This window comes from Psammomys obesus, unplaced genomic scaffold (genome assembly GCF_907164565.1).
Source record: "Psammomys obesus unplaced genomic scaffold, mPsaObe1.curated_primary_1811, whole genome shotgun sequence".
NCBI classification, from domain to species: domain Eukaryota; kingdom Metazoa; phylum Chordata; class Mammalia; order Rodentia; family Muridae; genus Psammomys; species Psammomys obesus.
This window is the reverse complement of record NW_026595981.1, coordinates 22,424,205-22,435,502: the sequence shown is the minus strand read 5'-3', so window position 1 is coordinate 22,435,502 and position 11,298 is coordinate 22,424,205. Positions and strand designations below refer to the sequence as shown.

General features: G+C 57.6%; 1 protein-coding gene across 2 annotated transcripts; it reads right to left on the bottom strand.

The window, feature by feature from the left end:
* Positions 1–177: 177 nt before the first annotated feature.
* On the bottom strand, positions 178–9,243 carry Ppp1r1b (protein phosphatase 1 regulatory inhibitor subunit 1B). 2 transcript variants are annotated; one of them, XM_055620624.1, is made up of 7 exons: positions 8,759–9,243; positions 7,393–7,453; positions 7,112–7,134; positions 6,743–6,818; positions 2,397–2,603; positions 1,012–1,148; positions 178–934 (listed from the first exon to the last, which is right to left on the bottom strand). In XM_055620624.1, the coding sequence occupies exons 1-6, from the start codon at positions 8,837–8,839 to the stop codon at positions 1,015–1,017; spliced, it is 582 nt and encodes a 193-aa protein (XP_055476599.1). In that variant the 5' UTR covers positions 8,840–9,243; the 3' UTR covers positions 178–934; positions 1,012–1,014. The 2 variants fall into 2 exon arrangements, with proteins under 2 accessions (XP_055476599.1, XP_055476598.1); XM_055620623.1 differs by having other exon boundaries at positions 1,026–1,148; positions 8,759–9,240.
* Between the last annotated feature and the right edge of the window lie 2,055 nt (positions 9,244–11,298).

Genomic DNA, 11,298 nt, shown 5'->3' with positions numbered 1-11,298 from the left:
ACCTCCCTCAGGAGCAAGTATACCTGTCATGTTTAATGTCTAATATTTAATATTCCTGGGAAGGAATGGACATCAGGGTTAAGATCCTGACCCTTAGATAACCACCATTTTCCCTGTCAGGACATGCCATTACTTCCCGGTCTCTCCTCCCTCCCCTGAAAGAAGAGTCTCAGGACAATTATTTACAAAGATTTATTACAGCATGGGAGGGGTTCAGGCCTGGAGTCAGGGAAGTAAGGGGAAGGGAGCCAAGCAGCTGGAGGACAAGGAGAACCAGGCTCCCCACTCTGTGTGGCCCCTCTAAGGACATATACTAAGTGGCATTCCTGGCACCAAAGCACGAACAAAAACGCAACAAGCAGCCTCTGCCAGTCCATCTTGCAGGAAAAGGATGATGGGGAAGACATCCAAAACGTTGAGGCTGTGCGAAAGGATGCCTGAGACCTGGGCCCTGGTAGAAGTCTGGGAGAGGGGTGGAGACTTGAACCCCCTCCCCAAAAAGAAGGGATGGAGATCTCAGGGCACCTGAAGGCTCTCAGTACCTCCTTTCCCCAGATTTTAGGGTCTGCCCTGCGAGTCTCCTGTGCCCAGGGGAGTGGATCTGGAGAGAATTGTGAAGGGTGACTATTTTGTTCCTGGCTCTCCGGGTTTGCCAATGTGGGCCGTCTCACCTCCCCCCCCTCCCACCGGGTAAACAGAAGAACGACTGGCAAGGAGAGGCATCGGGGACTCTGGGCTTCAGCCAAAGCAAACACAGACCAGCCTTAGTCTTCTAAAGTCAGAAGCCGCAGCCCTAGCAGGTGAAAGAAAGGGTACAAAGTAAGGTGGGGATAGAGTGGGTTTCTGAGAAGCACTTCCTCCTGGGAGATGCGGGACTCTGAGCTTATGTGCCCGGCTCAGGGTGGGGTAGGGTGCTGAGGCTCCTCTCCAGGCTCTGAAAGACAAGTAAAGAGGGCTCAAGGCCTGGCTTGGCCCCTGAAGCTTCCACCCACCTCCCCACCCCACACTCACCACTCAGTGCTCACCACACAGTGCTGCTCTGTCTCCCACCTGCTCCTCAGAGTTTCCATCTCTCTGGGGCTCATCCAGAGGAGGTGGGCGCTCCCAGGGCCCCTCCAGACCCTGCCCACAGGTAAGCTTCTGCCCCACTGGAAAAGAAGGCATACAAACATAGGTTGAGCCGCCCTGTGGTGCTGTCTGATGACTTCAGGTCAATCTCCTGAGACATCCTGTCAGAACACTGGACTGGACAAGGCTCCCTATGACTGACCATGTGACTTAGTTCCTGGGCACCCTCTCGGAGGAAATACTGTGTAAGAAGATCAGTACAGATTGCCTTAGATAAGAAAATACCTCCTGGGAAGCTGGGTGTGTAGCTTTATGCCAGCAGTCAGGAGCTGAAACAGGAGGATTGCTTTGAGTTGAAGGTCAACCTGAGATAGATGCGTTGTTAAGATTCAGGCCAACCTGGATTGCAGAGTGAGACCCTGTCCTCTCAAGCGGTCCAGAACCGGTACCTCAGAGTCAGCTCGGAAGCTGATGCTGCCCCTTGGGTGTTATGTGACCCAGGGCCTCCTCCCCCTTCCCAAGGGAACAGCTCTCATCAGTTTTTCATCTGTTCTAGGTAGGGGGTGTCTCAGGAGCTCACTCAGCCCCTCCAGCCTTCTGATGCCCTCAGATGCCCTCACAGCCAGAGATACAGAGAGGAGACCTAAGCCATCTTCTCTGGGCCCAAGGGCCAAACGCTTTCAGTGGAAACTGCTTGTCATCCTCTTAAATAATTTGTCCAAAAAGTTTTATGTGCACCAGGTGAAACAGGCATTTTGTGGCGTGGAAGATACAACCACCAGAGAGGGTGAGGTCTTTCTGTCTAGTTGTCTGGGTGTCGGGTCTTCTGTGTGCTTTCTGTCTCTGAAGCCTCCTGGGTAGGTTTTAGAAGCCTTATCTCCAAGCCTCTGAGGGTCCAGTAGACCTGACTGGTTCTTAAACCCTTGATTCCATATCTGGACACTAGAGGGCACTCTCCCACCCCATCCTAGGAAGGAAAACGACACCCTCACCGGTCCTGGAGAGGGCAAATCAGCCAGCCTCCTGCAGGACAGTGTGTGCTAGGTTCAGAACTGCAGGAGAGGGAATGTTGGGCTCTCTCTTCATCTCTGAACCTCCTCACAATGTACTTCTGTGGGTAGAAAGTCCTTTCTTTGGGTCTCGCCTCAATTATCCTGTGCCTTGCCTTGATTTTTAGGAAGAGATGAGCAGTGGGGAAAACCTAATCACACAAAGGATTAACCTTCATGTCAGGTCTCAGGAGCTGGCCATAGGAGGACATCACAGAATACTTCCGGAAGAGCCATACCTGACCCACGGCAGCAGAAACCACAGCCCCTTCAGCTTACCCATGCCCCTGCTGCCTTTCAGGACCTCCGCCTGGCTGTCTTCCTCTTCATCCTCCTCTTCATCCTCATCCTCATCCTCCTCTTCATCCTCTCTTGGGTACCCCAGCTCCCGAAGCTCCCCCAACTCATCCTCTTCCTCTGAGGCTGGGTTCTCATTCAAGTTGCTGATGGTCTGCAGGTGGGACTCAGCAATGCGCTGCTGCACGGCTGTCAGGGGAGACCCAGGGAGGCAAGGGTCAGCCGAGCTGGAGGGGCAGCTCATGCGAGCAACTGAGGAAGAGGTGATACCCTAAGGGGCCCAAGTTCAATGGTAAAAGGCCACAGTCCACTCCGCTGTGGGGGAGGGGGATATGTTAACCCAAGGTGGGAGTGACAGGGGCACATTTTGATCATATTAGCTCTTAAGCTGTCCCAAGATGCTGACCCCCCCCCCCCCAGAGATTGGCATCAGAAAACTCCGCTACACCACAGGGCACCTGGCTGGGCAAGACCAGACAAGCACAGCAGCAGCTTAGCATTCTCTGGCCAGGAAGCTTACACAGCCAGTGCCCAGGACCAGAGAGCATCTACCAGTATCAACCCCAGGCAGAAGGTGCCAGGCCCATATGCCAGAGCCATTTTCTCCGACACCGTTTACAACGATCCCCTTTTCTGTGCCTCCCTGCCCAATAGGGCCCAGTATTTGATGCCAAGCTGCACCTCTCCCCCAAGCTCCCAAAACAGGAACAATTGTGAGCCTGAGGTCCCAGCACTCTGCGGCCTTGCTGGGCAAGCCGTTCAGATGCGGCCTTCACAGTCTTGACCCATATCCCTGATCTCCCAGCTCCCTCTGCGGTGACCCAGAAAGCAGCAACACCCCACCACCACCACCACGAAGACCTGCTCAGATTCAGCCTAGGAAAGGAACAGTGTGGGCGGCTTCCCAAAGATGAGAAGCGGGGAGGGAGGAAGGGGTGGGCTGGGGGTTCTGGGGAATGGCGAGGTCTGACTGGGTGGAGGGATTGGGCTGCAGCCTGGTTGGCAGAGTGCCTGCCTCGAATTCACAGACCCCTGGATTCTGTTCCTAGCTGAAATAGCGGCATCCACCAGGTAGAGGCAGGAAAATCAGGAGTTCAAGTGCACCCTCAGCTACGCAGTGAGATCTAATCTAGCCTGGGCTACATAAACAACCCACCCCCTCAAAACAAAAGACTAGAGTGGAGCCAGCCAGGGGCCAGGGGCTATGTCAGGACTTCAGAGTAGGTGAGACACTAGGTCAGCAGGCCTCAGACTAGTCTCCCTGCAGAGGTCACTGCTTTTTGGCTGCTTAAGCCAATGGTGGCCCCTCCCCTTAGCAGCCCAGGGGGGTAGGCTGGAAGCCTCCGGTGCGCTGAGCAGGGCCCTGCACTCCTGCCAACTCAGGGACAGGCACAGAGGGCGCATTGTGTGTGCCCGACGCCCCGCCCTGCCCCCAGCTCCCAGCCTACCTCTTCCCGCTGGCTGTGGGCAAGCCACCCAGGCAATAAAATCGCAATAAATGGCCCTGCCCTGGCCTTGAGGACCCGGCAAAGTTTCACCTTGAGCCAACTAAGAGAGCTCTGACTTGGCCTGGGAACACCCTTTACCCCCTTGCTCGCGCCACCCCCCCAAGCTTCGTGCTGCCCACCCTTCCCGGAGGGCTCTTGAATCGTGCCCTACAAAACCCAAGCCCTGGACAGGACGCTTGCCCTTGCCCAGAGAGCGTTAGGCTTGCCAAACAGAACTGTGTCCGTACAGAAGGGCCTCTGGGCTGGGGGAGAGGAGGTAGCAGGCAGTTGGGGGAGGAGAGCGAGTTCGTGATCCGAGAAGGGTATGGTAGGTGTGTGCGGCACCCATGCTGGTGCCCCGTGAGCTCCTGCTTTCATTACTCAAGTCTCTCACGCTTAGCTGGGCCTTTGAGAGTCTATACTTTGCCTACCACGCTGTCTCCTTCTCTTACCTCTCCAAGTCTGGGACCCTAAAATCCCCCTGCCCCAAGTTCTTCCATTTTTAAATTCAAAACCCAGAAGGGCAGTGATGGCACACACCTTTAATCCCAGCACTTGGGAGGCAGAGGTAGGTGGAACGTTGTGAGTTCGAGGCCAGCCTGGTCTACAAAGTAAGTTCCAGAACAGCCAGGGGTACACAAAGAAACCCTGTCCCTGAAAAAAAAAAAAAAAAGATTCAAGAATCCTAGGAGAGCCATCTCTGGCTTCTTCCCACATCCCTGTCTCTTCCTACCCAGACTATAGATACAGCCCAGAGAGGCTGGGATAGGCAGATCTTTGGTTATCCTTTGGTACACAAGAAACTTCTTGACCCTAAACTCCTACCTCAGCCCACTCCCTAAATGCAGAACCAAAGCCAAGGAGGGCTGAACTAGGGCTTCGCCTATAGTGTATAAAACCCTGGCTTCTACCCCCAGCACCTCCCCTGAAAGGACACGGGGCAGGCGGTACTGCTTTTCCCCTTTCACGTCCCCCCAGCCTAGAGTGGAGGAGAGGCAGCCCGGCTAAGACAAAGCCTCACCATGTATCCCAGCCTCAAACTCGCTGAGCATGACCTTGAACTTCCCATCTTCCTGGCTCTAAGCCTACAGGCTTACAGACATGTGACACCACACTCGCTCACACCGAGCTGGTGATGGAAGCCAGAGCATCACACGCGCGCTGCATTCACGACCCACACCCCAGTCTCAAGGCCAAGTTCCTGTACTCCTTGGAAATGTGCCGCTTATCTTCACGCCTGTTTAAGCCCTTCGCCACATCCCTAGGGAAGTCCTTTCACACTGCCACTCGCTGCTGCGGCTTCCTCCCTCCGTTTTCCCGTCCTAGGAGAAGGAAAGCCTTTCTCCTGTCCTCCCAGCTTCTCTCTCCTGTCCCCAGTCTTGGCAGCAGGGCCGACAGGTGCACCTGTTGACCTTGGCTGGCGCTGGGAAACCATAATAAAGCCACCCACCTTGGGGAGCTCTTGGTGGTGTGTGTGTGCCTGTGCATTTGTGTGCCACACCGCCAAGAGAAGGGACAGGACAGACAGGAAGGGGACTCCCGAGGGGGTGGTAGGCCACTGGCACCTAGCTGGGAAGAGGCACACTTACACACACTTGGCACACTCGCTTGCACCCGCTCCTGCTCTAGATGTATCGTCCCCAGCTCTCCGGCCAGAATCCAAGTCTCCAGCTATCCTGAAAACACCTTTGCACACACCTCTTTTCTTTTGCCTGTCTTTTCGGGCCTGTTGAGTCCAGGAGCCTCATCCCTTCTGCAAGCTCTCCCTGACCCTTAGAGGCAAAGGGTCCTGGAGGCCAGGGAAGGAATCACTCATCTTTCACCTCTTCATGAGACACGGTCTCGCTGTGTTGTCCTAGCTGGACTGGCATATTCCCTTGTGTGGCCCAGGCTGAGCTCATGTCCATAGCAATCTTCCTGGCTCTGCCTCATCAGGCAGGGATTACAGGTATGAGTCACCAAGGATTGGGGGGGGGGGTTGTTTTGGGATGTTTTTGTTTTGCTTTTTGAGAAAAGGTCTCACCACCATGCAACTCTAGCTGGCCTGGCACTTTCTCAATAGACCAGGTTTGCCTTGAACTCACAGAAACCCACCTGCCTCTGTCTCCAAAATGCTGAGATTAAATACCTCTGTGCCACCATAATGAGTTGTTTTTGTTTTTGTTTTTTAAGTCAGTATTAGGGCTGTAGCTAGGGGACCTGTGTATGTCATTCAAGTGCACTGATCTACACCGTGAGCCTCCAAACCTTCCTCCTCATCTTATTTCACTCAGTGCCCACCAATGAGACCTGGAAATATGTGACAAGAATGACACCTGTTTTGGGGTTTTTGTTTTGTTTTGTTTGGTTTGGTTTGGTTTTTCGAGATAGGCTTTTTTCGTGTAGCCTTGGCTGTTCTGGACTCACTCTGTAGGCCAGGCTGGCCTTGAACTCTCAGAGATCCTCCTGCCTCTCCTCCCAGAGTGCTGGGATTACAGAGGCGCCCCACCGCACTGGGCTAGGAATGACAGAAAATCAGAAAAGGGAGAGTGCAAGATGCAGGTGGAGCCAGGGTGGGGAAGCAGGGGGTGAGTGTGGCCCAGCCGAGACACACCCCAGAGTGTCTCGCCTCCTCTTGATGCTTATTGTCCTGGGCTAACCAGTTCTCGCTTACAACCCCCAAACCACAGACCCCAGCTGCCCTTTCCCTGCCTCTGGGAGCCTAAAAGAGAACTATTCTCCCAAGTCAGGTGGTGGCTTGGTGGCAGTCCTTCCCAGCTGACATTTCCTCTTCCTCCCCCATGTCAGCCCAGCTGCATGCCTCCGGGAGACCACAGACAGATGGAAGGGCGGGGCCAGTACCTTTCAGCGATGGGGGAGTGTAAGCACAGGGGTTGGGTCTCTTCGACTTCGGGTGGTGCCCCTCTCCGGAGGTTCTCTACAGAGAAGGAGCAGTTGGAGCAGGCTCCCCAGACACCCCCTCCCTTTGCCCTAGGACACCTAGGCCAAGCCCCAATCCCATTAGGAGAAGCCTGACTCAGAGCAGGACCCTCAGTCATAGACACCCTACCCCACTAAGAGAAGGTGACACCCAAAGCAGGATCTTTCCAGGGAAATGTAACTGACATGCTATTATGTCCTGTGGTGGCCTGGGCTGGCTCTGCAGGCATCAGTCTACCCCACCCCAGGGGGCCCAGCTAATCGTCCTTCCAGCTGCCCCAGGAAACTCACCTGGTGAGGAGAGGCCTCCTCCTCTGAGAGAGGCCACCAGGCAGACACCAATCATGACCAAAGAGGAAGAGAAAAAGAATCAGGTTACTTTCCCCCCAAAGCCTCAATCTTTGGGACAGCAAAAGTGTGCCCTTCCCTCCTGGCACCAACAGGTGCCAAGAGAGTAAACCAACCCAGCTGTGAGTTGGCCTTTCAGGCCTCCGGTCTCCAGCCAGTCCCCTTCTCATGGGGGCCCTCAGAAAGGCAGCAGAGGTAGGGTAGGGGCAGGGAACGGGCCCTACCTGGCGAGGAGTGCTCTGAGAGCCTGAAGAGCATGGCAGGGGTTGGTCTCCGGCGCCGGATCTAGGGAGATGAAGGAAGGGAGCAGGATAAACACTCTATCGCCTCAACGCCCCTCTCAGTCAGCTGGAAACAGGGCTTTGGAGTCCTCAGGGGGCCTGTGAATCAAAGGCAGCTAGAGCTCGCCCAGCTCACTCAATCCCTTTATTTCACAGGGATGAAAAGTCCAAGGCTTAGAAAGGTTCAGCAATGCGCTCAGTGTCACACAGCAGGCTGGGTCCAAGGGACTAGAAAAACCATCCACTGACTCCTAGCCCCGGATGCTCCCACTCCACAGCTAGAACTTTTCCTAGAAGCCAAAACTGATGGCAGCTCTTACTGCCAGTTTGAACACCCTGAGGTCCCTTTGGCCCTACCCGCCAAAGGTCAACTCAAGGGCTGGACTTAGCTGCAGAAGAGGTCTGAGGCCAAAACTGAAGGCACCTCCATCCACACCTGAGACTCAGGTGTGGGCCTGATCCCCAGACACCCAGGGATCGGCTAGAGTCTCTGGAAGTTGGGGTCTGGGGCCCCTGACACAGTCTTGCTCAAGCTGTGAAACTCCGCCCCGTTCTCATGGGGGGAAAAAATGTGAATTGTTCTCCTTGCCCAGCCCTAGCTCGGCAATCAGACCAACTGTCAGTTAATTAGGTCCCCTTGGAGCTCCAGGGAAATGCAGAGAGGCCCAGGTAATTGCAGCTGAAGTGGTTGCTGCCAAAAACTGCTTAGGCCCAAGCTGCACCCCACTCCAACCAAATACCCCCCGGAAGGGCTTTGCCCCCTTCTCGCTGCCCTCTTCAGGGCCGGCGGCATCTCAGCAACAAGTGTCCTTGCCAGGTCGCCCCCATACCTCTGGGGGTCTCCCAACCCCCTAGAGAATGTCCCCCCCCCGGGGGTTGCAGCTCTAGGGGGAATACCACAAAGTATTCAGAACAACGTTCTGGGGACCCCAGACCAGGCCTATCGGGTGAAACTGGGGTCCCCTAGACCCTAGGTTGTTGAGGTGATGGGCTCAGACGCCTGCCTGGGCTGTTCGTGCCCATGAGGGTGCCACCAGGGCGATGTGGTGCCCGGGGGAGCGGACTAGCGTAGCGGGGTCGTGAAGGACCAACAGAGCAGCCCACTGTCTCCCGACGCTCACTGCAGGATTTCTCCCGCCCAAGATCGGCTCCAAGGTCCGGGGCGGGGGAAAAGTTACCAGGGGCCTCCAGCGAACTTCCCGTCCCGCGTGGCGCCCAGGCGGGGTCCCGGGCACCGGCCGGGTTGAGCGAGGGATGTAGGTGCTGGGGGGTGGCGGGGCGCCACGCTGGTGGGGCGCAGCCCCCTTACCATCTCCACCTGGCGGGGATCGAGCTGGCTCGGCGGCGCCGGCACCGAGAACTGGATCTTCTTGCGGTCCTTGGGATCCATGGCAGGCTGCGCGCTCTCGGGGGCGCCCGGCCGATCCCTGCTCCGCCGTCCGGAGCTGCGGGGGGCGCGTGCTGCGCGGAGGAGGAGCTCGGTCCTCGCACCCAGGGAGATCCCGCGCTCCGCGAGGGCCGGAGGGCTGGGACCACGGGGCTCGCCCACAGCGCCCGGCTCGGCGCCTCCACCCGCCCCCCGGGGCTCGCAGTCCCCGCGCCTCGGTCGGGAGCTACGGGGTTTGGGGCGCGGGGCTCCGGCTCCCGGCCTGAGCGCTCTCTCCGCGGGTCTCGGCGGGCTGTCCCCCGGCCTCGCTCCACCAGCTTCTGTCCACCCTCCTTCTGCCTCCTCCCTCTCCGCGCCTCTGCCTCCGCAGGCTGCGCCCTACGGGTCCCAACCCTGGGGTCCCAGCCCGTCCCCTCCGCCAGGGACTGGCGCCCGGGCGCTGGGAGGGAGGGCTTAGGGGAAAGCGGCCAATGAGCATCGAGAAGCGTGTTCTCCCGGGGCTGGGAGGAGGGCGCGGAGTGCCAGCTAGGGCCAGGGGAGCAGCCCGGGGGCCCCCTGCTGTCTCCCCAGAACTCGGTGTTGCATTATTGATGGAGCCCAGCGGTGCAGCTGAGGGGAGGGGCCAGGGGCAGCTGGAGTCCGGACTCGGGCCTTAACCACTTCGGGTTCCCCTCCTCCCCCCGGAACGTGGAGTTTTGAGGGAGGCCTGTGAGGTCGAGGAGAGAGTGTGAGCGTGTCACGCTGTGAATGGGGGGTGTCCTAGAAAGCGAGTGTGAGAGGTGTGCGTGGGAGGACAGCTGTCAGTCATCCTGGTAGGGAGTATGGGCAAGTGGATGCCAGGGGCCTGGAGCGTTATAGCTGGGGAGGGTGGGGGGCGGGGGGTCGGTGTGGTGTGAGTGTGTGAGTCTCTGTAAGTTGTGTCAAGAGTGCCAAACATGCGGGTGTGAGTGGCAGCGTGTGGGAGGACCGCGTGTGCGCGGGGGAGGGTGTGGGTGTGGAGGAGGATGTCAAAGGCTGTCAAGGTGATGGGCAGGCGGATGCCAGCTTGCTGGGGGCCTGTGCAGGAGAGACTGTGAGCGCATATTCCCTAAGGGAAAGGGGGATGCGTCCCTGCCACGGTGTACCCAGCGTTCACGCGTCTCCTGCCTTTTCTCCCCATCTGCTGGGGGAGGGGACAGAACCAGCCCAGGGGGCAGGATTAGGGGGCTGCCTCACCAGTACACGTGCTGTCACGTGTGTGGGCTTGGTGCGTTGTTGGGGAACAGAGCTGGGAGTGAGAGGTGCGTGAGTGATCATTTCTGAGGTGTCAGCCTCTTCTACAGAGGTGTGTGCGCGCGCGCGCGCGCGTGTGTGTGTGTGTGTGTGTGTGTGTGTGTGTGATGCTGAAGAGGGGTTGCTTTGTGGGTTAGGTACCGCAGTTTGTGTGTCCAGGGCCTTGAGCCTCTGCGGGAGCTGGCACCACCCCTGTGCGGCTGGCCAGGAGGACTGAGTGCCTCTCTGTAGAGCCCAGGAGGGGCCTGTGTGGACCTGTGCCTGTGTGTGCCCTCCTGGGGTTCTGTTTGTGTTGGCTGTCCTCTCTCCTGGTCACTCTCAGGCCAGGAACAGCAGGAGCCCTCCCCACCACACCCCCAGCTCCACCAGCAACTTTTCCACTGCCAGCCCCAGCACTCTGGCTCTGGGGTGGAAGGAGAGGCCAATGGAGTCTTATGGAAATGAGGTCAGGGGCATGCTGTTCTGCCCCAGACTCGGTGCCCTCTGGGGGATGAGAGGGAGTATGTGTGCCAGGGGCCGAGATTTGCTCTTGGGAATAGGATGTCCTGGCGGCCAGGATCCACATCCTCTAGCCTGGGCCTGGCCACAGCTTGTTGACTTACATGTTTGCTGGGAAGCAGACCATGATAGGTTGCTGTCCCCGGAACGTGGGCACCTCTGCCAGTGCCTAGCTTGGTCCAGGGCCCCGTGGCGGGGAGTGACAGCACCCAGCTTGCTGGTATGTAGAGAGGGTAATGAGGGCCATGGCCAACCAGCATCTGGGCAGCCCCTAGGCCAAAGCGGGGGGAGGGGGGGGAGGGGTAAGAGACTGCAGCTCTCCCTGCAGGGGTGCGTGGGAAAGGGTACATGGCAGATAGAGGGGGTCTGAGGACAGGGCTGATGCCCTGACCCCCCAGTGCCACCTCAGTGCCCACTGGAAACTTCTGGGAACACACTCATTAGACCTGAACAGTCAGGATGGATGCCCCCTCCGGTGGCAGGGAGACAGGGGGCACAGTTTATTCCCAAAAGATGGACTTTGGGGACGGCGGGAGGTCCTCACCTCTTTGCCCAGTTTTTTTTTTCTGGGTATAATGCCTCTGCTTCTTAACTCCAGAGTCATGAAAGAGAGAGATGTGCAGAGGACACGCAGGAGGGGAGGGACACAGAGCTAGAAGAGACTTTGGGGGGCTCGTAGAGAGAGCAAAAAA